The sequence below is a fragment of the Idiotropiscis lumnitzeri genome, chromosome 3, assembly GCF_059441095.1.
Source record: "Idiotropiscis lumnitzeri isolate Australia: NSW breed Sydney's pygmy pipehorse chromosome 3, RoL_Ilum_1.0, whole genome shotgun sequence".
Lineage (NCBI taxonomy): Eukaryota > Metazoa > Chordata > Actinopteri > Syngnathiformes > Syngnathidae > Idiotropiscis > Idiotropiscis lumnitzeri.
This window is the reverse complement of record NC_142393.1, coordinates 29,520,785-29,546,936: the sequence shown is the minus strand read 5'-3', so window position 1 is coordinate 29,546,936 and position 26,152 is coordinate 29,520,785. Positions and strand designations below refer to the sequence as shown.

General features: G+C 39.5%; 1 protein-coding gene across 3 annotated transcripts in view; it reads left to right on the top strand.

The window, feature by feature from the left end:
* LOC148340751 (rho GTPase-activating protein 6-like) overlaps positions 1-25,545 on the top strand; it is a 69,675-nt gene extending 44,130 nt beyond the window's left edge. For all 3 annotated transcript variants that reach the window (XM_088291765.1, XM_088291766.1, XM_088291767.1), the window contains exons 2-14: positions 14,802-14,961; positions 16,325-16,396; positions 18,162-18,310; positions 18,420-18,548; positions 18,634-18,829; positions 18,916-18,971; positions 20,484-20,634; positions 20,710-20,858; positions 21,661-21,840; positions 22,457-22,548; positions 22,616-22,836; positions 22,919-23,002; positions 23,539-25,545. In XM_088291765.1, the coding sequence (XP_088147891.1) occupies positions 14,802-14,961; positions 16,325-16,396; positions 18,162-18,310; positions 18,420-18,548; positions 18,634-18,829; positions 18,916-18,971; positions 20,484-20,634; positions 20,710-20,858; positions 21,661-21,840; positions 22,457-22,548; positions 22,616-22,836; positions 22,919-23,002; positions 23,539-24,038 (2,139 nt within the window). In that variant the 3' untranslated portion in view covers positions 24,039-25,545. The remainder of the gene's footprint in view (positions 1-14,801; positions 14,962-16,324; positions 16,397-18,161; positions 18,311-18,419; positions 18,549-18,633; positions 18,830-18,915; positions 18,972-20,483; positions 20,635-20,709; positions 20,859-21,660; positions 21,841-22,456; positions 22,549-22,615; positions 22,837-22,918; positions 23,003-23,538) is intronic.
* The last annotated feature ends 607 nt before the right edge of the window (positions 25,546-26,152 follow it).

Genomic DNA, 26,152 nt, shown 5'->3' with positions numbered 1-26,152 from the left:
GCCCGACATCAACTTCTTCGTAGCTTCTGTGCATGCATTTCAATTAACTTTCAGGGTTGTGAGGGTTACTTCAAAAATGTAGTCTGATACATTTACTAGTTACCTGTTATAAAATGTGTTTAGTAACGTAATCCAAGTACCATAATATGAAAGTATTGTAACATGAATTACTTCCTTACAAAATGTGTTTTAAAAAATTCAAACAAACGAAAAAAATCTGTAAAATAGATTTTTTTTTTCACGTATTTGTTTGCACGGTCTTTTCTGTCCTATCATTGTTTAATATGAATAGTTTTTCAAGGCCAGAGTAAGCATAAGCTCCTGCAATTCAAATCCAAAGCACAAGAACTGTGAGGCAGACATGCAGACAGAATTGATGGACTGAAGTTTTTTTTTAACTGGAGGGGAGAGAGCGAGAGAAAGAGAGAGAGAGATTTGAAATAATGGCTTAGTTGCAGAGGTAAACTGTTTTCAGATTGTTCCTGAAGGCAACACCTTATGGAGATCTGGTAGATATATATAGAGAGAGAAATTTCATTTGAAACAAACTAAAACCAATACGTACCAGGCCAGTGACCGGTCTCATTTAATCATTGGCCCACCAAAACTGACACATGGAGCGACCACTGAGATATTCTGTGAGCAAATTTCCCCATTGTGGGACTAATAAAGGACATCTTTATCTTTAGCTATCTTTTCAACTTGAGCAAATTGGCCAACAAGTTCAGAGTGGGTGATCGATGACTAGATTGCTCCATCGCTCATTCCAACCCAGAAGTTCGGCGGCCGTGCGCAAACAAAGCAAATCAACTTCATATTCACAAACCCTACCACAAAATGTTTTTTGTTGCAACGTTGCAACTATCCCTTGATCACTTGTTTGTGGAAGAAGCACCAACGCAGTGGAGGTGAAAGAAGATTCAAAACAGTTGATCTCCATTGGGTGATGTCGACTGATGTCATGATCACTTATGCTGCAATGCTCTTGACAAACGGTAAGTGGTCTTTGTTTTTGCTCTCTTTAAAATTAAAAGGCAGTTTCATTTACCATATCATACAATATACAGTTGTTGTTTCTTTGCTTTTATGAAGCACCAAATGACATTAATTTTAGTAAGTGCTCTATCGATGTATAAAAATAGAGAATTAGAAACTTTGCCATTGCACAGTGTGGTTACAAGCAGGTGGTTATACTTTTTTTTAAATATAAAAACCGCTTTAATATTTACAGAGTGGCAGATTCAGCAGCCTTTTGTACTAGTTCCGGAAGGGATTACCAACAATTCATCCCCGTTCAGGAGTATATTCGACTTAAAATGTTTTAATAATGGTGACATCTTTTTTTTTGTGTATTCTCCTCCGGGGATAAATAAAGAATTCCTGACTTTGATTCACAAATTAGCTTTCATGAGTTTCACATTGGATTTTCTTGTTTTTCAGTGCTGCAGACAGAAGAGTGGCCGTATGAGGGAAGTGCCCAGGCTGCATCTGTTTTGGATGAGAAATAAACAGTGTGGTGTGTTCAAGTACTCAATCCATATCTTGTGCGACTTGTTTTCTTGTCTACACGGTAAATTGTGTAGAATACATTTCTTTTCCGCAAAAGACTAAATTTGGTCCCAGTAAATGGTAAAATTTGAGAGTAAAATATCCAATGTAAAATTCAGTGTAAAATTTACTCTGAGATTTAGTCAAATCAAATGGATGTGTTTTCAAGTACTGTTCAGTGCACTTCTATTACACACTTGCAGCAATTTCTGAAATTGCCAAAGGTATCCAAATAACCGCTCCTCTTTTTAAGACTATATACTGGGCTGTATGGTGTGCCCAAACTTTATGATGGGACGACTGAGAAAAATATGTTGGACATGTACAACCAGCCGAAGTCTCTTCAACTCTAAAAAAAACATTATAAATATTCAAGCTTGGGGGAAATTATTAAGTTATTAATACCACGGCCGGTTGAAATGGTGCTATGGAGAGTGAGATTTTTATCTTTTTTTATTTTTTTTTTTATTTTATTTGGGCCCATAGAAATGTTTTAACATGAAATTGACCAGTGGCACTAAAATGTTTGGGGTCTTGCATTCATTTTAAAACGTGTATGCGAGTGCGTGTACGTGTGTGCAATGGACATTGTTGAAATGTCACTGCTTGATAAATAATTTAAAGCGATTTAAAGCAATACTATTGTAGCAGTCTCGCTATAATGTTCTTTAAAAAAAATAAATGAGGAAAATGAAAATAAATAGTTCAGGAAGTGAATTTGTATTGGTTGGCAGCTCTGAATGTTTTGTGATCCAATTTTTTGTCATTGGTGCAACCAAGAAAAAAAAAGTTGGCCACTACAGTGCAACCAGTACAAAAAGTTAATGTAGAGCCCTGCTATATTGTTCGAGGCCCTGTAGGTTGGAAGTGCAGGTCACTTGAATTAAAATGCACTTCTCTGTGGAAAGGTGTAAGGGCAAATAATTAAACTAGATGGATTAAGACTTGAGATAACTAGAAATACGTGACATTTCCTGTTTGTGGGCGTGATTTATTTTATTTTATTATTTTTTTTTTTTTTAGGAAAAGCACGCAAATGTAAGAACTACAGGGATTTGTCATGCAAAACACACACTTATTGTAAATGTCATTGCTTGGAGTGCATACATTGCATATAGTGCAAACACTAGTATGGTGTGTGCATTCGTGCGTTTGTATGCGTGTGTGCGCGTTTGTGTGTGTGTGACCCAAGAGTTCAAGAGACCATTGACTAAGACTGGATTAGCTGCCCTCAAGGCTTCCACTGGAATGTAAGGATCAACAGTGCACATACGCGCATGGCATGCACTCCAAACACTCACTATTTACCTACTAGTCTATAACAGTCCATTAATGCTGCTTGGTTTTGGGAGGACATTTACAAAAGGTCAAGCAATGTTAGAGATGGTGTCACATATTTTGTAATTGATTTAACAATGTAGTCATTATTATCGTGAGGCACAGCTGCCGCACTTAAAGAAGGTTGGGAATGGGATGTGGGTTGGAATTTTAGTTCTCGCCTGTCTTTTTTGAGTTTATATAAAAAAAAAAAAAAACATGTATGCAACTTAGGTAGTGCTTTTATATATTTGTAATAACGGCAATAATTTGACTGAATAATGTTACCAAAATATTAGACGACGTTGCAATTATATATTGACATATTATTGAATCAGTAGCTTCTGTAAATAACAAATTTATTCAAAACCAATATTATTAGTCTGACTAGTAATATTACTGTAAAGGCATATTGGGGGAGGCTGGCGAATGCGAATGTACATCTTAAAGTTCAGTAAAACAAATGAATTCACATCAAAACCTTTTTATATCTGATAATATTATGAATAGCTTTGCAGTCAGAGTGGCCGCTTTTAAAAGGTAACGACAGCCATACTCGTTTTCCTTCAGGAAATCAATAATAGATTAGCACATGTACACATGACTTGGCATTGGTGGGTGTGGTGAGCTCTCCAGGAAGTTACTCTTGGCTCAAACTTCCTTCCACAATGTTTGGACTGCTTACACTTAACCCTCAGTTTTATGTCACGCGTCCAGGGAAGAAAGAAGTGGCCCAGAAAATTGTTAAATGCCATATTTTTGACGGTGTTTTCCATTTGTTCCATGCTGGCAAAGTGACCTTTGATGTCCTGATCTGAAGTCTGGATTCTATCAAAGAATGTGCTACCATAAGCAATGAGCATGAAGCAAGCGTGCCCAGTTGAGCCTGAAGCTCAACGTTCCACTCATACATTCCGTTCAAACAGTGATTAGAAATCGTCAGCAAATTTCACAAAGATAGTTGTTTTGTGGTTGAGAAGAAGCTAGATTGATCACTTTAATCTAATTACGGACATAGACAGAAAAAGAATAACAAATACAGTGTTTGATTAGTCATATGTTTAGGATTTAGGATTTTGGACTCCCAAACTTTTTTATAAACCCTAACTCATACGTGTTGAGGATTCTCCAAAAGTAATTCAAATCATGATGAATGAATGAATCGAAAATCATTTGTTTAGTTTTTTTTTAACATTTGATACTTAGGAGTTGTCGCCTTTTTAACAACAACATAAAAATGAATTTTATTTGTCTTGATATTAAATGAGTAACAAATTATATTACACTAAATTAAATCAAAATAATATACGTGCCTTTGTTACATGTAACATCCCCAAAATGGAGCTACTTAGAATAAATCCCCTTCAAACAGGCATTTAAACTTGAAATTTTTTTTAAAACTACAATCGCAGTTTTACTTGTTTTATCAGTCATCTGAGCTTCAATGAGACACTTGAGTTGACACACAGCTGTAGTGATTTTGTCGCAACTGTGCCACAGGTTATTGATATGGAAAATAAATTATTAAGTATTTCCAAGTACCCGCTGAATCATGCTCACATATCTCGAGGGGCAACACCGTTCTAAAAAAATAGCTTGAGCTTCTTTTCCGTGCAGTAACCGGTTGAATCAACATCTGAACTTTTACCATTCAACATTAGTGGGCCCGTCAGTAAACATTCTTCATTCGCCGGCTCGTCAGTCTGTCCTCATCTTATTTCCGTCAGTCTGCCAACGAAATTGGAGTTTGTCAGTGACAGACTGATGGACCTTCTATCGGACCACCACTGTCAATTACATGCCCAACATGTCACATCCTCTCCACGGCGGCGAAGCTTAGGAGCGTATTTGAAATTTTGAGTTTGTTCATGTACCAGTTTTTTTTATGCAGTTTCTGTGATTTTTTTGTACTTATTCATAAAGAAGGAGCATCCTCATCAAGGGGGAGAAAGAAACTGATTTTTTTTTTGTGTCTGTATAGAGACACACTTTGGCTAAAAGCATGGTATGAATTTATTTAATAATCCCAGTGGAAATGCACACTATACAGACAACCACACGATATACATGCAGACATGCAAGGAGAAATGTGGGCGCAAAAGGGTGCGCAAATAGTGCTGTACTTTTTGAGCTCGGGAGTGAGGAGGTCTTTGTGTTTCTCTCGTACACCTCGACCGTAATCAGGAGGCAGACAATGGTCGGTCTCTCAAACAAGTCGGTGCCGTGTCTTGGGTGGTAGCACAACTTGCTGTGACCTTCCAGTTCCAGAACGCAGATCCTTACAGCTCAGCTACAGTCACCCTGTTTTAATAATGTTCAACTAAGTTGTCAAAGTGACAGTGGGGGGGGTGGCATTGGATGATGTTATGAGCCTCTCTGTTGTCTCAATTGGTGGTGAAATGCTGCAACCACAAGTGGCAATGCATTGAAACATCTGTGGGCGTTTTAATTGTGTGTGTGGAACTGATAAATTAGCCTCAGGTGTAAAAGTGGTTTTATGTTTTAAGTAGTTCTGGAGGTTTTCACCATGTACAATTTGGGAGACCACCGCAAGTGCACAATGAAAATTGAAGCGAAAGAATTGGAAGTGGTCGCGGAAGAGGCAAATAAATGTGTTACTACTGTGTTACTGCTGTCATAAGTTTGGGGAAGTCAGCAATCGCATGAAAGTCATTTTTATGCTTTGATTTGATTTGCCTTGAGTGTGTGGAAATTGCATGTGCAGGTATGAGCACATCCTGTGTTGGCTTTAAAAAAAATGGGACAGTACACTGAGAAAATTGCTTTGGAGGATGGCCAGCACCAATTGTCACAGTCCACTGAAAGTGTTTTATCACATGAGATATGTCAGGACTCTTTCTTGTGACTTGCACAAAAACAGGCCTTAGATCATTCAGAATCTCCCCAAACTCCTTGTTTGAATAAACAATATGTATTTTTGTTGGCTCAAGTGTAAATATTCTCCTGCCGCCACTCAATTTTGTATATAGCGCTTTGCGTGCTGGTTTGTACCTGCCTTTGAGAAGCGCTGTTTAAAGAAAAAAATGTCTCAGGTTTGATAAATCAGGTGCTAAATAAAAATGGTCTGTAATCAATTTGTATATATTCCTCCGATAAAGGGCAAAATGAACAATGTTTCTTTATTTGATCAGCTTTCACACCTGCATGCATGCACAATCAAGTTTTCACATGGAAACCATTTATAAATCAGACTCACTAGGTCCAGCATTTGTTGTCCACTCTGAATGCCGTGGGCATGTTTTGGTTTTTTTTTCTCCATCATATACTCCGCAAACATGTCACATCATGTACCGACATCAACAGTATTCATATTTGGTAAACCTTAAAATGATTCCGCATGCAACATTGGCTCGCAGGCTTGTCGATAATTCTTTTGTTGTAAGGTGAGCACAGATAGTCTTTTATTTGTGGATAATAATATTGTTACAATAGCCCAAACAGCTCATGTGTTGTTTTTGTTCTGAAGTGTGTATTCTGCTTCATTACAAATGTAGGGGGGGCCATGGAGCAAAAACAAAAGACCATTATACCTCCTGCTGCTCAAAGCTGTTGAGAGATGCTGTCGCGTGTCCACAGCTCAGTTTTAACACCGTCATCTCAACCAACAATATCATCCGGATTTAGAGGAGTGGACCAGTGTGCTATAATCTCACAACTCTTTAACTACCACACAGGATTAACAAGAAATTGATTTGCGAGGGAGGTGGGCGATGTGGCACCCATGCGGAAAATAGCGTCTTAAAGAGACTTTTCTCTCATCCTGCTGTGTTAAACGGAGATCAGAAGGGGGAATTGCAGGGGAATGTGATTTACTTTTGTTGGCTCATGTGCCTGTCACTGCAGTGAAATCGAAACGAAAAATTCCTTAATAGGATTAACATAAGTGTTAAATCAGTGAAGAAAAACACTGTGCTACTGAGGTCCCACAGCAGAAGGCACAGTTAAAGCATCAATATGGTGACAGCACTCAGTCACTCGCACAAAATGACGTACAAGGTCATTGTTTTAAATGACAGATTGACAGCGGAAATGCTCGAAGTGAAACATCTGTATGGCTGAATTATTACATTCGCCACAAATGTCAACTTTATGGTTCAAGTGGCATCAAATTAAATTCAAATAGAAAATGAACCCTGTCACTCTAAACAACTTTGCACGTGCAATATGATCTTGAGTGGATATTAATTAACATTTACATGTAAAATGCCAGATTGTAGCCGTTGGCTAATTTCCATCTGCAGTCCCTTGGCAGGCTGTAAATTTTTAAGTCCACTTATGTACTGTTTACTGAACATCAACACAGGTTTCCTCAAGCATTTTTGCCAATGTTTAGCAATCTTTGCAATGCCCAAAGGAAGGAAAGTAGAGGGGTGGAAAAAACAGTGTGATTTGAAAAAAAATTTTTTTATTCAGTAACAAATGAGTGTACCCTGAATTTTTAGTAACACGTAGCTGCTTTCCAAACATGTACGGTGATGGAAAAAATATTTTTAACCACGGTCCTTGGACACATCCACAAGTGCTCTGCTGTGGTGCTTCCCCTGAGTTATTGTCACAAACAGCCATTAACAGGGTGAACGAGAGTTATGCTCTCTGAAACATGCGTTGGAAAAAAAAAAAAAAACTCACGCTGTGGTGTTGTTTCCGAGCCAAGACAACAAAAGGAGAACCAAGGGTGCCAAGATGGCATTTGCGCCTCGGGGGATCAATACTGTTTGAGCTGATTCCACTAAGATCGATTTCCAAACTTTAAACAACAATATGGTTGACATTTAAGTCATCTGAGGCACTATATCGTACCACAAAGAAAATCGGTTGTGGTATTGATTAGCAGACTCACACAAGGACCACACAAGCAGTAGAGTGGCTTTCCATGTAGCAATATAAAACTTATTACAAGAGTTATATATTGACAGATAGCGCCACATTTATTTTTGTATTCATTTTTGACATTATGGCCGATGAACGAATGCATTCAAATACAAAATATCGACCGATCCAATACAGGTGCCAATTGGTGTCAAGTCTAAAATCCATTTGGAGATATTTTTGTTTAGCTACAGGTTACTATAGAAATAGTAAAACACTAGCAAAGTATACATTGGGCTATATCCTGTTCACTGTTCTGCAGAGCTGGAGCCAATCCCTCCTAGGACAGACGAAAGACAAATACAGACTTCACCCTACCTTTGTCGCCATTCATCCATAGAAAAAAAAACACACATGGAAACAAAAGACACCTCAGCTCATAGCAACATAATAATAAAATACAATGTTGTTTGGAAATGTTACGGTACACTGAATATGATTACATTTTTTTACTTCAAGCCATCAAGTCGGGGGGGATGAGGCAGGTTGCTGTGTTAAAGGCCATCACGCTTCTTCAAACCACTTACCTGCAAGTGTCATCTGGTGAACCTTGTTTGGCCGCCGCTGACCTTTCTTTGAGTGTCGTTCACACGCATCCACACAAGATGGAGGCTTTAAGAGCATACAGAAGCATACGCGGTCATGCAGGCCCGCATGGCGCCAACCCCCCCCCCCCCCCCCCCCCCCGCCCTCTCTCTCTCTCAAGAATCAGTCAGTCTCACACAGGACAAACAATACCACTCGTTTGCTAAAAGACATGATTCCACTCATAATGGCCCTCACAAAAACCAAGCAGATCACTTAAAACAAGTGCATCAGTTGTATTGATCACTTTTCACTCGTTGGAAACCTAAGAAGACATGTATGGGGGATTATTCGGAAAGTACAAGAGCATGTATGACTTAGTGTTGTTCTGTCGAGTAGCAATGATGAATATTCAAATATACTTAAGGTTCCCTGAAAAATGTAATTGATATTTTGAGCAAGACAATTTGGTTCAAGTGAACAGTTTTCTCTTTCAACAAACATGGATAGATGGTTTGGTGTGAAAAAAGACACCCTTTGCTCTCTAAAACATGAATTATTTGACTTTTTTTCCCCCAGCAGACAAACTCTTAACTACACTGAAAAAAGAAAACGCTAGATAAACTTAAAAAATATTAAAGCGATCCATCACCGTCAATATTTTGGCTTTGATCAATTTTCAGTTTAATGCAAAAAATGTTCCGTTATACAAACCTTATTTGTGCTAAGCAACAAAGTACATTATATTTTGGAATTTGCAACAAAGATTTAAAATGATCATGCTGAATTAAAAAACTGTTTACATTTTGAATGATTGGCACGAGAAAGGTAACTTCATTTATACAACGCAAAATTTCAAGTATAACATTCGCAGAGTTTATTCCGTTTTTCCAATCTGTCACTGCTCAAGTTCAAATCTGTAATGGCGCTGATCGGCTGGGTTGGAGCATCTTTTGCGCATTTAACCATAAATATGAATTAGAAAGTTCACTGAAAGAAACAAACTAATATTTTTTATACAAATTGAATTTAAAAAAATTAAAGGATGACTTCTATACTTTTTTTTTCAATGTAGACCGATTCATGAAATTATCTTAATGTTTGGTTATGTAACAATGATCACTTCACTTTCCCTCAAGCCGAATTGAGGACAACCTTAAAAAAGTTTGGAAAAAGCTATTAATCTTCTGAATTGGGCAGGTACATGTCCACACATGCATTAAGCGCATGAACATAGACACGAAAGAACAGTTCTGGCTGGCTGCTGAGTCCAGGTGGTCAGTAATTGCAAACAGATGTGAACCTTGAGATGCTTTGTCAAGGGGAGGGAACATGTCAGGAAAAACAATCTATGACACGCATAACTTGCAAAATACATACACACACATGAACATAGACACACACTAAAAAAAAAAAAGATTTTTCCCTCTTCAACATTTCGGGACAGAAACTCTGCTCAGGGGTCATTTCAAGGCAGTGGAAACCCAAAATGAAAGCTGATCAAAAGCATAAAGAGAAAGAATTCCTCCAACGTTCCTACGGTATCTGTTTCCACAATAACGGCTCCTCTTCTGGGCCCCTTGTACCTGCCTGGAATATCGCAGCACATGTTGTACGTAATTGTGTGTACGGCTGGCCAGAATGACGAGTTTGACTTTCCCAGATGTGCATGTGAGTTTTTCCTCCATTTGACCCGAGTTATGACATTGGTACCTTGCGGTGTCATGATGAAATAAGTCTTATTCATTAACAGCAGCCCCACGGTGATCATCTTAAAGTTATTTTCTTCTTGCAGCTTGGTCATACTTTATTTATCTCAAGTTTGGTAGATTTTCTTTCTTTTTCAATTGATTTATAATTTTTATACATTTAATTGTTGGCACAGAGCAGACGACTGCTTTCCTCAATTTCATTGTACTTTGTGTGTCATTCTATTCTATTCTACTGATGGGACTGTATGGTGGAAGATTTGCCTCACAATTTTTAGATGCTGGGTTCGAATCTCGTCTCTGACCTTTGATCGTTTCGACTGCGCTCGCGTGAGTTTTCTATGGGTACACTCACCTCACCTTTAAGGGAGTGGCTTGCTCACTTTTGGAAGTTTTACCTGTGGAATAAATTTACACACTGGATTTCCATGCATAAGAGGACCCAAACAAATGTGTTTTATTGAGTGAAACCATGCTAAAGGGGTGGTGAAATAATTTTTTTTTTCTAAATTGGTGACAAATTCTTGTCCATCTACCAAAATGGCAGTAATGCTGGTGAAGGATTTGTGATAAATATCACGATACAATATTTCCTAATTTCGATTTTTGATTCCACATAATGCAATTGACGGATTTAATCAGTCCATGTTCAGTAACGCGTGCTGAGGTTCATGACTGCTGACGCACTGACTTCTCTGGAGTCGGATATAAGAATATGAACACAAACACCATACAATAGTAGAAGATGACCTCACATTTCTTATTTCAATTTATTGGCTTTAGTACATTACATTACATTACGTACATACTGCCCCTTGCTTCTTGCCCACATATTTGAACAGGAAAGATGCAAAATCAGAACGAAAATGAAAAATAATTAATGTAATCGTTATTATTTATTTTTTAATTTTTTTTACTGTTCTCATGGAGGAGTGTGATAGGGGCGTCTCTGTCTCCCCTGCCTGCCCTAAGTGCACGTAAGAGTAACCAAGATGTGGTGCGTGCACTGCCGTCCTGTGTGTCATGGCACATGCACGAGCCAGTGATTCACATGCCACTAAAATTTATGTTTGTGCCATGCTAGATTTCTGTCATGCTGATATGCACGATTGCGTGATGTGGTTCAGATGAGTTGGACATTATGCCAACAGCATTTGCTCGGCATGACATCCACTAACCAAAATTGTTTGTTTACGCCGTTGATATGAGCACAAAGAAATTACTTTTCTTGTCATTTATACAATATATTACGTCGGGAAAACTTAGTGTAGTGTACTGAGAGTTCTTCCACCCCGGCCCAAAAGAAATGTGAATGGAAATAAATGCATTGTAATTTACAGTATTTGTATTCAGTTATTTTTAATTTATTAATTTAAGAGAACTTTCTTAAGTAGATAAAAAAATAGAGCATAGATAAGTATTACATATTTTTTCACCAGGTGTTATGATTGGACGGCTAAGAGATACTGTCTATTACGAACAATCACATACACTGACACACATTCAGTGAGACAATGAGTTCATATAGGGGCTAATAATGCTTTGCAGTCAATGCATAGTGCTTCCGGCGCAGATGATGGCATTGATGTCTCTCCCAATGGAACAAAAAGGAGTGTGAGATGTTTATGACTAGCTACATATGGAGTGATGCTGCCAATAAGTCGGGGTCACTGGTGATCTATTTTAGGGGAGAGATTCATCTTGCTCACACTGAGTGAGACTCCATTTGGCAATAATTTATGCAGAGCATCATGGCAACAAGTGCCCACTGCTTGTGTTGCCATAGCAATAGTTCTCTCACTCCCTGGCCCTTAGACTGACTGCGTATTACCACGGAAACCAACATATTCTTTCATCCCTTTGTCCAAAATAACAAATTAGTTGCTGCAGCTCTTCGTATGTCCTAGCAGTATTTGTCACACAAGTACATGTTGGAGGTCCAGTCAGCAGAGTGTATACACGCTCCACAACGACTGCCAATGCAAAACAGTAACAAGCGCAGAAAATCAACCTAAATTGCGTGGAATGGACAACTTAAAGGGATGCAGATGATGGTGGCTGTGATGCTTAGCAACCAGGGGTGGGGGCTAAATTTGAGACTTGATGGACTCTGCTGTTGCATTTCAGTAAGCATTTAAATGATGGACCCAAATGTGTTATGGATTTCTTTTGGCAAAAAAATATTCAGATTATTGATTAATTAAACTTATTAATTAAAATTATGTATAATGAATATAAAACTTATTTTCAGGTCCCAAAATTCTTACAATAGTAAATATATTAATTACCTGAAAACCATTTTTCTTTTTGTTTGTTTACTTTGCCCAAGTATTTCTTTCACTTTACGACAAAGAGGAAAGATCATAAAAAAATAAGAATCAATTTTAAAAAATCAGCTGATTTTTTTTTAAAAGGCAAAAATCAGGCGATTTTTTGATTCAATGTCTTTTGTCTTACATAAACATAATATGATGTAAATTAATCTTTGAAAATGTTTTTTTTTTGCTTTGTTTTATTATTGTTAGGTGTGGCCGTATTTTCACATGAAGACTTTCTGTGCAATGCCAACTCTTATGCTTTTGGGCCCCTCTTAATGCGCAGTGAGTGAGGTCACAAGTACTCTCACAAGTGCTGCCAAAAACAAAGTTGCCCCTCACACACATTCGCACACACAATTTTAAAGACTAACAGTTGGAAAAGGTAAATAAGAAGCCTCTTTCCGATTGAGCTGGTTCTGCCCAGCAGGATGCTTGAGGGGGATGGATGAACTTTAGTTTAGTTTAGTTCAGTGTCAACTTCTGCGAGTTGTGGGAAGATGACATACCAGAGAGGGGAGGGGGGAAGGGCAGAGGGATCATTGTTAGAGTCCCGTAATCGCTGCTGGACTATGCCAAAAGAAACTGGAGTGCCAACGAGCCCTGCAGTGAAACACATTCATTGTGTACATGAATGGCGGCGTTCTAAAACCAAGCGTTTCATAAAGTCATGCCATTTCACAAAGAGAAAAGAGTCTGCTCTCCATTACACCCACTTAAAAAGACATCTCATACTTTTACATTTAAAAAGGGCACTTGAGGTTTTCAAGGTCTTGATTCATCACACATTTTGCTCCTTCCAGCACGTCAGGGTTGCAGCTTCAGCTCTGATCCAAATTTAATTGACTTGTATGTATTTCGGGAAGCTCTGAGACCCAGCTGCTTTCAATGTGTCATCCCACACTCTGGTCATGCATTCCTTGATGTCTATGAGAGAAAGGGTGATGAAGAGTTTGAATAGAAGACCCAATTATTGGAATCTTATACAGATATTAGGCTTGCAAGTGTCCAAATAGGTGTTTATATTAAAGATGCGCTGAAATGAAAATTCTTGGCTGAAACCGAAAGGCCCAAAACCAAATCACCAAAAGAAAATAAATAAATAAATAAATAAATTGCGGCTTGGACAGTAAATGTGAACCGCTATCATAACTTCTCAGGAACTCTCTGTGTATTTTGTCAGCTACATATTTTTTGAGGAATATTTACATCTCAGCCAAAACAACAAAGCACGGAAAACAAAACAGCGCCAGCAGAAACACTTCAAACAACAACATTATTTTCTTTATGTTTTTATTATATTTCCTTTCTTGGAATCTTTTTGACTGGAGGAATATGGATACCTTTTTTTCCGTTTTTTTATTTAGTTTTTTTAATAAAATGTCTTGGCATTTAATTGCTAAATATGCAATGATGTAGTGGCGGTTTTATTTACAAGGTGACACATTACAGGAAATATCAGGTTCAAACGATGATGAACAAAAACAACTGGATTTTGCTGCTTAATTCATATTGCGCAATCACAATATTAATAAAAATGCCATGATAGACCTCATGTGTTAAACAGAACTTGGCACAAGCAAGGGTCTTACATGGTCTTAATTAAGGCCTGCCCCACTGGATAAACCTACCTCGTGAAGGCCAAGTATACAGGAGGGACGGAGGCTTTGCAATAATCAACCATGCAGACCTCTGGCTTATCCCTCTTCCGTTACCCGAGCCATCCACAAAACATGAGGTTTAAAAATGTTACTAATTCATGGATTTTTATTCATGACGTTCATGCTGCCAATACATTTAGCAATAGTCCCGTCACATCTGACCAATGTTGCAAACGCGTTACTTTGGACCAAATAATGCTCTCACACTGAATCTTCATATCAGTAATAAGGTACACGGAGCCTTGTATACCGATTAGAGTGAAACCGAAAGACCAAATGAATTGAAAATGCAGTTTACAGGTGATAAAGCGAAGTAGCCAATATACTGTTGGTTCTTTTTTTTTTTTAACGGATACATTTAGCTATTGTGGCTTTAAACCAGGAGCACACTATAGTCCTGAAATTACAGTAGTGGCTTTTATTAGCCAGCCAGTCGCAACTGCAGAGCTACAAAAATAGTTTAGGGAAGATGTGATATCAACAAATGTTTCATTGGTTAGTTGAGTCAGAATCTTATGTTGGCCAATCAGAATACACAATACTTACAGACTCACTTGTTAACTCAAAGCTAGTCTACCACACATGTTGTCCAATCCTCGCGTGAATATTTTAGACTTCCCTGTAACACATGGCATCTCTGTGGCCGCTGGAGTGGATTATTGCTTGTAATTTCATCAAAATCTTTCAGTCCGGACCTGGAAACGCACTTTTGGGTGACTGAATTTTCAGTTTTTGTTTTCAATTTTCATTCCTAGTTTATATGCAATGTACGTACGGCTTCAGGTGGGAACCAAGGTGACTATTTGCTGGACTTCTAATGTTTTGCCTCCCCTTAGGGTGACTTCACCTGGAACAGCCTGTCCGGCCAGAGTGTGCGTCTGACTCCAGTTGCCATACAGAGCCTGTCTGAACTGGAGAGGGCCCGGCTCCAAGAAGTGGCCTACACCCGCTTGCACCAAGACTATGATGTTGGATGCCAGATTACTTTGCCAAAAGGTGGTATACCGTGTATTTCTCCAAACCGAGACTCCCAATTCGGACAAGTAAAGGACTAATGAAAACACAGCTCCAAATTCCTTTCAAACGTATTCTTGTATTCAGAATTGTTGGCCTGTATTTGCCTGTACATAATATTTAGCTCCCTTTATTTGACTGTGGGCGACGTAGGCCTTGCATTTTATGACTTACTAATGCCTAGGGCCATTTATATGGAGAATTCTGTTTGCACTTCAAATTGTCTTTGCATGTGATTGGGACTCCAAGCCTTGTTTCTCTTTTTCATCGAATGCGATCATGTTTCTGTTAAAATCACATTTGCAGAAGGTAGAAAACTATATCATGCAACATTGGGGTTATGACAAGAAAGAAAGTTTACCAGACATTATTATTGAACCCAAAGTACATCAGATATCCGTTTGGATTTCTGAGCCATCTGTCAAAAAGCCCCCAAAATCCAAACCATTTCCCACCTCTGCTCCTCCCCCACTCTGTGCTGTCCATTACATCTGCTTTCTCTTCTTTCACACACTATTTCCGTAGCTCTCCCTTCACTTCTGACTTGTTTGCTAAACGGGATGCTCCACTTTCTCAAGTGTCATAAGAAACACGGTGAAAATCAAACAGCAGTGGTAATGTTGGAGATTCAGAGATTTGTCAATGGTGCTTGGCGAAACTGAAACCGTTCTATGAGGTAAACTGCTAATGCCACACTGGGATGCTTACTGGAATGTGGATACATTTCCTTGACTGAGTCATATGATACAGGACAACATCTGGGGTTCAAACTGAGGTTGTTAAATCAGAAGAGAGAACAGCACAAGTGACCCAGCAATAGAAACAATAGTTTTATTCAGGCTTGCATAAGATTTCGGAGGATTTTAAGCGTGTGCCACAACTTTCAGAATTTCTTGCTAATTAAATCAACCTTTTTGGGAGACGTGTACCACATCATGTTTACAGTGAACACTGTTTTGTTTAGGTTTATTTTGCCTAGAGAACTAAAGAAAGACTAGAGGGCAATACTCAGATATAAACATGCCTTAGCGTAAACACACTAACTCTAAATGTATCGAACATAACCTCTGCACCACAAAACTGATTCAACCCTAACCCAAAAACTCTTTCAACAGATGCTCAAACTAACCTTTCAAGGTTCATCCGCATTTCTAATATTCCCTTTAAAAACAGCAACATTTTACCGGTGAGAAAAATTACACTGACAGTTCACCAGTTATTGAAACCTACTCCAGTATCCCTTGCTCAATTTATAAACTATCAAGATTGAAATACAGTTCAGCAAATAAACACATTATGTATTCCAGATGTATTTAGTTAGTAATTTATTTTTGTCCCTGCACAGATGGACAGAAGAGGAAAAAGTCACTGCGGAGAAAGCTGGATTCTTTATCCAAAGAGAAGAGCAAAGACAAAGGTATGCCATGTTCTTAAATATTCTGAGGCATTTTTTGATCGTGTAAACTCCCTTTTGTCTCATTGTTGCCAAAATTCTGCCCAACCTTCCTCTGGCGAGACGGTCTTTGTCAGGTGAACAGAGAGACTATAAAAAAATAAAGTAACTGTTTACAGTTGGTATTTACATTAAGTAGGTGGACTGCATGCTGAGCACAGCATGGTATTTGGTTGCAGAACATGGAGGTCTTGAAAGAAGGCACGCGGTGATTGGAGATGAAGATCATGTCATCCAGGCTTTTCTGATCAAACTGGCGAGTCCAGGCTCTTTCTGTAAATGCACTCTTAAAAAATAAATAAATAAATAAATAAAACACATGCAGATATGCACTCAGTTGACGGCAGGGCTGGACTGGCACAAAACATAAAAAAATCATCCTTGGTGGACCAACTCATGTTTGTTTTCATTTGTTCTTTTTTTTCTCCTTTGTTACCCGAATCAGTTAATATCAACTGTTATAATCTCCTTAAATGTGCTAAAATTAATTCTAAAAAGGTGAGAATGTACAGAAACTTTTGATAAAGCAGCAAAGACGCAGCAAAACGACAAAGTGTCTGCCATAAACAACTACAAGCCTTACACAATTCCGTCTCTCGCTGCTCAACACGCTGTTATGCATTAAAGCTTCCTTTCAATGAAATGTTCAAAACCAACACAAATATATAGACTGTATATCCGGCCAGCATGAGAAAGAAACAACACAATCTCTCTTTCCTTTGACAAATGTCCAGTCGTTTCAAAATTGATGCAAGTAAACAATGAACTGACACTTTGTCCCTCCCACTTGTATTGTTGCAACCCAACGCACAGTGATTCACCATTTTTGGATGTTGGCTATCAAATGTATCTGCAAATGCTCAGTAAGCACCAGAACAAAGCAAAGCAGAGACCTCCAGCATGTGTGGGGGGGATTTATTGCTGGCTTATTTCCCCATTGGTGATTTTTCTCAATCTATCTGTGTGGCCCGTTACCAAATGTCTTGCAGTGGTTGGGGACCAACTGAGCTAAAAGATTGGTAGCTGTACCCTTATCTCTTGCCCATATCATCTGGGATAGGCGTCAATTAACACTCGCCCCCTCGACAGAGGTTAATTCACATGCATGCACGCACGCACTTACCTTGTACATGAGGAAACACTGCAATGGCTTGATTAATTCGGTCTTGGCAAAGATGCCTCATGTTCATCATGCAGCACAGATGGCGCTTTTGTGCATACGTGCAGTCCTACACGCGCCTTGTGTTTACCAGATGTGCACCGGGGCTTTTTGTTCAACGAAATCTGTTGTGCTGCCATGATTGTGCTCATATTGAGCCACAAACTCTTTAGTTGTGGTTACTGGATTCCGTTAGTCTCTTCTGTCTACCCTCCGGATTATGCAAATGTGCAATAGGAGGCAAAATATGCAGAACACAACACTGATTGCGGGCAAGGGCTATTAAAATGTTCTTTGTCTAAGTTACTAGAATTAGCAGTCTGTACTTTGTACTAAACAAAATAATAAAGTAATTTGTTCTTACTTTTTATGATTTATGCTTTTACGGAACAGTGGTAGTATTGTAAAATTTTACAAGTGACACATTTATAAACCAACATAAAAACCTTCAAGAGAACCAATGTGTTTTTTTTCATTTTTTCCCCTTCGTATCGTGTTATTTTTTTGCACCGTGACCTCGATTATAATCTACTTTTTCATCTTGTTTTTTTTTTTTTTTTTGTACCTCAGAGGGTGTTCCTCAGGCCTTCAGTATAGCCCTCTCACAAGTCATAGCAAACGACAGGACGCACAGGCAACGCCAGGACGGATATCGTCAATACCCGCAACAGCGAGAAGATCACAAGGACTCATCTGACCTTGTCTCTTCCATTATCCAGGTCATCATACATGCATGCACGTCTGATCATGAAATGCCCCAAGAAATAAGCAGTTTCTGCACTTTAAAAGTCAAATAATAGAAAGTAAAATCATTTGCATCATTTCCAGTTTGCCACGAAGCGATCGTCTAATAAGGAGTTCTCAAGCAGTAACTCCTCATTGAGCTCCACGTCGGAGACAGCTAATGAGTCAACGTCGCCGAACACGCCTGAAGCTGCACCACGAGTGCGCAGACGGGTGAGTTGGTCGGCCACAGTTTCAAGTGTGTTTTCTGTTAGTTCACTTCGGTCTTCTCAAATGAAAATGCATGTTTCGCTTCCAGGGTGGCATGTCGGTAGATTCCATCACGGATCTGGACGACAACCAGTCCCGTCTCCTGGAGGCGCTGCAGCTCTCCCTGCCTGCCGAGACTCTGAGTAAGAAGGAGAAGCACAGGGACAAACGACTGAGTCTCAACCCTATATACCGCCAGGTTCCCCGAGTCGTTGACAGCTGCTGTCAACACATTGAGAAATACGGTATCTAATGTACACTTGTACTTGTGTTATATCATATCTGCAGTGACTCTAAACTTATAGATTTTTTTTTTCCTTTCCACATTCAGGTTTACAGACAGTGGGGATTTTCAGGGTGGGAAGTTCAAAGAAAAGAGTTCGACAGGTTGGTGCTCTGTTTAATTCGTACGAAACGTTTCTGAGGGCCAAACCAGTTTCATACAAAATTGTTGTGGTATAATATTTCCACACATACAATTTCAGTGTAGTTGGGACGTTGTGCAAAATGTAAATGAAATCAGAATGCAGTGATTTGCAAATGCTTTTTAACCTAAATTCAAATGAATAGACGACAAAGAAAAGAAATTTAATATTCAAATTATATAAACATTTGTGTTTTGAATTTGATGCCTGCAACACATTCAATAAAAGCTCGGACAGGGGTACGTTTATCACTGTGTTACTCAACTTTGCTTTTAAAAACACACAATGAGCGTTTGGGAACTGAGGACACTAACGGTCAAAGCTTTGTAAGAGGAATGCCTTCCCATTGTTGTTTGATGTACAACTTAAATTGCTCAACAATCTGGGATCTTCGTTGCATTTCGTGCTTCATAATGCACCACACATTTTCAATTGGAGACAGGTCTGGACTGCTGACACGCCAGTCTGAGTATTCACACTCTTTTAGGACAAAGCCACGCTATTGTAATGTAAACAATGTGGATTGGCGTTGTCAAGCTGAAATTAGCAAGGATAGCCTTGAAAAAGTTGTTGCTGGGATGGCAGAGTATGACGCGCCAACCATTTGTGTTGGATAGTGTCTTCACAGCTGTAGCCTGGCTTTTGAATTTAGCACTGATACCAATCCGGATGGTCCTTTCGCTCCATGATTACCAAAACAAACGTGGACTCGTCAGACCACAGCACACTTTTTCACTTTGTGTCAGTCCATCTCAGATGAGATTGGGGACTGAGCAGTTGACTGTATTTAAGGGTTTTTGACTACTTGGAAATATCCTTTACACAATCATGGTGGTTTTTAAAGCAGTGCCGCTGATCTTGGTTTTCTGCAATCTCTCGCACATGCACAGATTTCTCCAAATTATCTGAATTCTTTTGATGATGAAATCAATAGATTGTATGTTGAGAATTCTTAAACTGTTGCAGTATTTGGCTCACACAGTTGTTCACAAAGTCTTTGCTTCTAAACAACTGAGCCTTTCGGGAATGCTCCTTTCATACCCAAATGACATTCACCTGTTTCCAATTAACTTATTCACCTTTGAAATGTTCCCAAGTTGCCTTTCTGTTGGCCCGTCCCCAGCTTTCCTGTGTTGCAGGCATCAAATTCAAAATGAGAGAATATTTTGAAAAAACAAAATATCTTTTCTTGACAATATATTTAATTGAATATAGATTGAACGGGATTTGCAAATAATTATAATCCGTTTTTATTTTCGTTTTATACAGCTTCCCAACTTTGATGGGCGTGCTAGATTAAACACAAATAACCATGTTTTGCATTTCAAAATACAATTGTTGGCCACATTTTTTGCACAATGTGGTATGAGAAGTAAATACAACCATCTGCTTTATAATGATCATGATGCACAGTCACAAAAAAATGCGTCCTGTTGACTACTTTTATTACCAGAATTTCTTTCCCTTGCTTTAGTTACGAGAGGAGTTTGACCGTGGCGTTGATGTCCATTTAGATGAGGAGCACAGTGTTCACGACGTGGCAGCTTTATTGAAGGAGTTCCTAAGAGACATGCCTGACCCACTTCTCACCAAAGAACTCTATACTGCCTTCATAAACACGACATGTATGCTTCCTTCTATGTTTCCCAAGCACACCTCAACTTGTCTTCTGTTGTCATATGACCTGTCACCTTTTGCAGTGTTGGATCCAGATGAGCAGCAAAGTGTCATGCAGCTACTGGTTTACCTGCTCCCAGCATCCAACAGCGACACGCTCCACCGTCTTTTGGAGTTCCTGTCCACCGTGGCCGACCACGCCCATGACAGGCAAGACAAAGACAGACAGGAGGTAAAGTCGACCCTCAAAGATAAAACACAACGACTTGCATGGCTGCATCCATGTGAAGTTCGACACTCAGGGCCTGATGTATTAAATTCAATTTAAAAAATAATTGCACAGATGTGAAAGCTGATCTACTAACTGCGTGCAGCCAGGACTGCATCTACTAAATGCACAATATTGACGCACAGTTCATTTACTGGGGGAGAATTTTGCCCATGCAATGTGAGTAATCAAACAGGAGGCAAATTGCGATAGCCTGGTTTTGCGTCTTTAAATACTGTCTGAAACGCAGGCACCTCTTCCTTGTGTAAAAGAAAATAAATAAATACATTAAAATCCATCCAACCATCCATCCATCCATTCATTATCTAAGCCGCTTATCCTCCCAAGAGTGGCAGGGGTGCTGGAGCCTCTCCCAGATGTCATCGGGCCGTCGTTTGAAATTCCAGAAACCAAAATAATCACAACATTGTTTATTCAGCAACGCCATTTCGGAGCTACTGAATGATCTCAGGGCGGGCTTGTCACTTTTTGTCACCTATGACAAAACTCCCGCCAACTTTACATTCCTTAGCATCTGAGTCCTTTCAATGCACTGTGATAATTGGTGCTGGCCTCTGAGTAGTTTTCCAAGTTTGCTGTCCCCACATTTATAACACAATGTTACACGGAATTTAGGGAGCAAACCCAAGCTAAAGTTTTGAAAGATAAAATGAGTTGGGCTGGGTGATTGATGGTCGTGTGACACAATCACCATGCCAAAAGTGTTCAAGTGTGCGTCACATTACGATTGACTTCTTTATTCCAGGTCACGGGGAACAAGATGACTTCCTTAAACCTTGCCACAATCTTTGGCCCCAACCTGCTCCATAAACTAAAATCTTCAGACAAGGAGTTCAGCGTCCAGAGCTCGGCCCGCGCCGAGGAGAGCACGGCCGTTATCGCCACCTTACAGAGAATGATCGCCAGCTACCAGACCCTCTTCATGGTCAGTTGATTTTCACCCTCATTTCCTCCAGATGATGCACTTTCCCATTTTTGCGTTAAGAGAAACTGACTTTTCTTGTCAGTAAGGACATTGTGACGGCTTTCTGACTAAAGCATCACTAAACGTTCACCCAGAAACTTGAATGCCTTCTTTCCAAAACAAAAAGGAACATTCAGGCCTGAAATCCTTCACGTGGAGTCAGGAGAGGTCACAATTTCACACGGATTATCTTCTTCTTCGCTTGCTTTGTTCTTGTCTCTTCTCGGGATTCTCCAACAGTGCAGACAGACAGCTCAGGTCATTGTAGGTCCGAAACCTTCAACCGTAATGTTTCGTAATCTGCCACTGCCACTCCCCTGAGGCTTACATTCCTACAGTAAGCCAATTAATCACATCAGACCTCTCCGGATCTGGTAAAAGCAAGAGTTTTATGTTTATCTGAGAAGATGGGAATGGGGAGATGACATCTGTAAATTATTTTGTAAATCAACTTGAGTCAGAGTTTATTAAAGACTGGGCAAAAATGCGGGAAACACAGACAGCCTTCCTCATTTGTTGTCTTGAGCAGGGAGATTCAAAACCTGGATTTAATTAATCCAAATTGCTTTTTGTTTAGGTCCCACCTGACCTGCAAAATGAAGTTTTAATGAGTCTACTAGACACAGACCCCGATGTGGTGGACTACCTTCTGAGACGAAAAGCATCACAGTGAGTTATGCACGCAAGACCCGATCATTTTGTCCTTTGTTTCATCTCAATTTGGTTTTCCCTGCAGGAGTACCGATCTACTTCAGTCTGAGGAGCCCTTCACCCTGAGCGAACACCACTCCTCCAGCGACTCCAACAAGCCGTCCAGCGGGGAGGTGTCCCCATATGACAACAACTCGCCCATCCTGAGCGAGCGCAGAGGGGAAGCAGGGAAGCCAGGCGGTACGCTGATGGGGCAAGTGGCGGGCTGGGCAGGGGAGTCATCAGCCGACGGAAGGGTGGCACCAGGTGAGATCTCAATCTCGTAACAAACATCCCACTTTTTTTTTTACACTAAAGGTGCCGCATGTTTCTGTTTTCCTTACTACAGACTGTATATCGGAGGAACATGCTAACATTTGGGGTACGTGGCACACGACTCTCAAACCAGCATTCAAGGACCAAACTTATACAGGTGAGCTGCCTGCATGACAAATTCTATTCCACCACAAAAAGGAGAACTATTCACTTAATAAATCTGTAGATGACATTATAATTTGTTGAATTTTATTCTTTGGTAGTCCACGTTAGAGGCCTTGTTATGAGGAATGATTAAAGGTTGTTTGCTGCTGCAACTGACATTGTTAGCAGCGTGCAGCAAAAAGCAAGGGTTGCAAACAAACACATCTAAAATGATCTAAAGCAAAAACTTAATAAGATCAGTGCATGTAGGGAGTAAAAGTCACGGAATGAAAAGAAGACTAATTGAAAATAAAGGTGTACTTTCTCATCATACAAAAGAAACAGGCCAAATGGTTCATCTTCGCTCCTATTAAGAGTTTCCTAAAAGTTATTTTTATTTAAAGTAGAAGCAGTTTGCATGAGAAAAAAAGGCCCATTAAATACACTCAAACACACAATAAATACAAAATATCAGTGTTATGTGGACATGCTTTATATATGCATGAAAAACACAGCCACTTTTGATTCATTCCATTGTTTACTCGGAAGGTTCCCATGGCAACGTGTCTGAGGGAAGCTCCCGCAGCTCACAGGAAGGACTTGATGGACTCCACGGTGATAGCAGGCACCAGCTGACTAGGACAGTGCCAGGCATTGCTGAGTGCCGACCCCACCAGGCGCTGACCCGCGTCTGCACGAGCCCTCACCCGCAACCAGCCATCAATCGCTCCACGCAGGTCCTCGAGCATGCTCATGGAGCCTGCACGACATCGGGATTGAAAGGCTACGTGAACACGAATGAAAGTGGCCGGTTCCCTCCCCCTTATAACGCTCATCACCGCCTGGCTGCTTGTCAAAGTTCACCTCAGCTCGCAGGAGGACAGCAGCACCCCCTGCAGCACAAGAAGCCAAATGCAGAGCAGAAAAACTCTGATGGGCCCCTGATGCCGCACAGCCCGGAGTGGCAGGACTGGCAGAGGGACCGCTGGCAAATATGGCAGCTGCTATCTTCAGACAGTGCAGACACACTGCCGGAGACACTTGTTTGAACCAGACAAGTCCATGTCCAGCTTTATGTTAAATTTGATGAACGCTTGGAAAATCCCCCCTATTATAATCACACAGCCTCATCTTTCCTCCCTGTCCGTCCGTCCCTGGATCTGCCAGCATGTTCACGCCATGGCATTCTTGTTGTTTACATGTTCAGCTGCTGCCTTCTACAGACTTTAAAACTTTTATGAGCCACCCCTCATTATTCTCAAGTTTGCATATTGTTTCTGCCCCACATTTCAGTCCGAATTCCACCAGAAATACCTCAAAAATCATCACAGTACTTCGGAATGTTGCCATAAATGCCATCATCGTTTGTTTTTGTTTTAGTAGCAACAGTGCTCGCTCAATTCATAAAAAGGCAACTTCCAGACTACGATACTGATTTTGGTCGCTATTTAAATGCAACATTTTTATACACAACACTTAGATTGGAAGTGTCTGTCCTTCAAGCCTTTGACCTAAATGTTAGTCTTTGTAAGACTGTTCTTTTTTCCTCAGTGCTGAATGTAATTGTAATATTAAAGCACTCAGCTGTAAGTTTGCTACCTGCTGCACTATGAGATGTGCCAAAGTTTTTTTTCCGTTTCATTTCAGGATATCCATTGTGTTCATATACTTATTGACGAGAATGGCTTAGAGTCAGGCCAAGAATGTTTGCATTACATTTCAGGAAATATCCATGTTAGTTTCTGGCTTTTCTAAGTAAAATATACCAAAAGTATACTATGAGCCTGTGACAAAAAAAAAATAACTAAACTAAATTTAAAACAGTCTTAAAGTAAAAATAATATTCTGTATATTCTCATTTTATCATGGTTAATCAGCTTTCCATTCCACTTTCATCATAACCAACGTGCTGCTTTTGCCACCTGAATGTGTGCATAGGGTAAGAGTTGACTTGTGGTGAGTAACCTTAATTACCACAGTTAATTGACCAATACCTGCAAGTCTGGACACATGGAACAAAATGTTTCAGCTCGAACATGGAGTGATATGAATGAGAAAAAAACCCAAAGCAAGCTGGCTACCTCCTCCTAAAGACTCAATTGTGTGGGTATTTGCTGGCAAATATTTGACAATTTGTGTTTCTCTGAAGGGGTAAAGTCAAAGAAACAAGCAAGTGGAGGGCATTAATTAGATGCAAATCTGGCGCCGCCTATCTGTGCTGTTTTCATTTATGAACTCTCCATGCATGTGGAGTGCCTTCTTTTCAGACTCGGGACATGCTCGGGGTCGTGTTTTGTGAATGTGCTTTGCTTTTCATCGTGTATGATATTAGATACATTATATATATTTCTATTCCAAAATGAAAAAAAAAAACGTTTTTGAAAAAGTTACAAATGGCCCTAGTGTTTTCTTACATCATACTGTGCCATGAATTGATTTATAGACATCAGAGGGGTTTACTGGTCCAATTTGTCATGTAATATTTTGCCATTCGCTTTTTTTTGTACCACCTGAGTTCTATGTATGTTACAGTGGAATTAAATATGCTTAAATGCACATCTTTTGGAGTGAATTATTTGAGGGGGGGCGAAATTTAGCGAGCAAGAACAGTTTTTCAACATGTAAATACTGTACACTGCAATAGCCCAATACTTTCACAAAATCAGCCTTGACAAAGATAATAAGAATTCATTTAAATTTTAATTTACTTGTCATTGACAAATAAATTAAAAAACATGAAGATTATTATTGTTGCAGTTTAGTCATGTGGACGGCTCCATCATCCTAATAGGTCGGTGTCTCTCGATAATTGGATATTACCTTTGAAAATGTTTCTTTTTTTTTTTTAATAGAAAAAACACAATTTGATATACAACATGGTTTGTTGTCTGGAACGAGTAAGGAAAAAGTCTATTAATGGTTTGGTTTTTCATTTTCATTTCTGGAAAAAAAAGAATATTGCACTGGAAAAACGGTTTATGTTTGTTTTGGATTAAAATCGGAATTGGTCGCATTTCTCAGACTGACCAGGAGATGTCGACAGCTTGGCGCCTGAAGACGACAAAGTGTTCCAAAGTGGTCCAGCGTATATATGTGTAGCAATTAAGCATATATGCCGTAAATGTACATTTTCACCACAATTTACCGTAATTAGAATATTGTG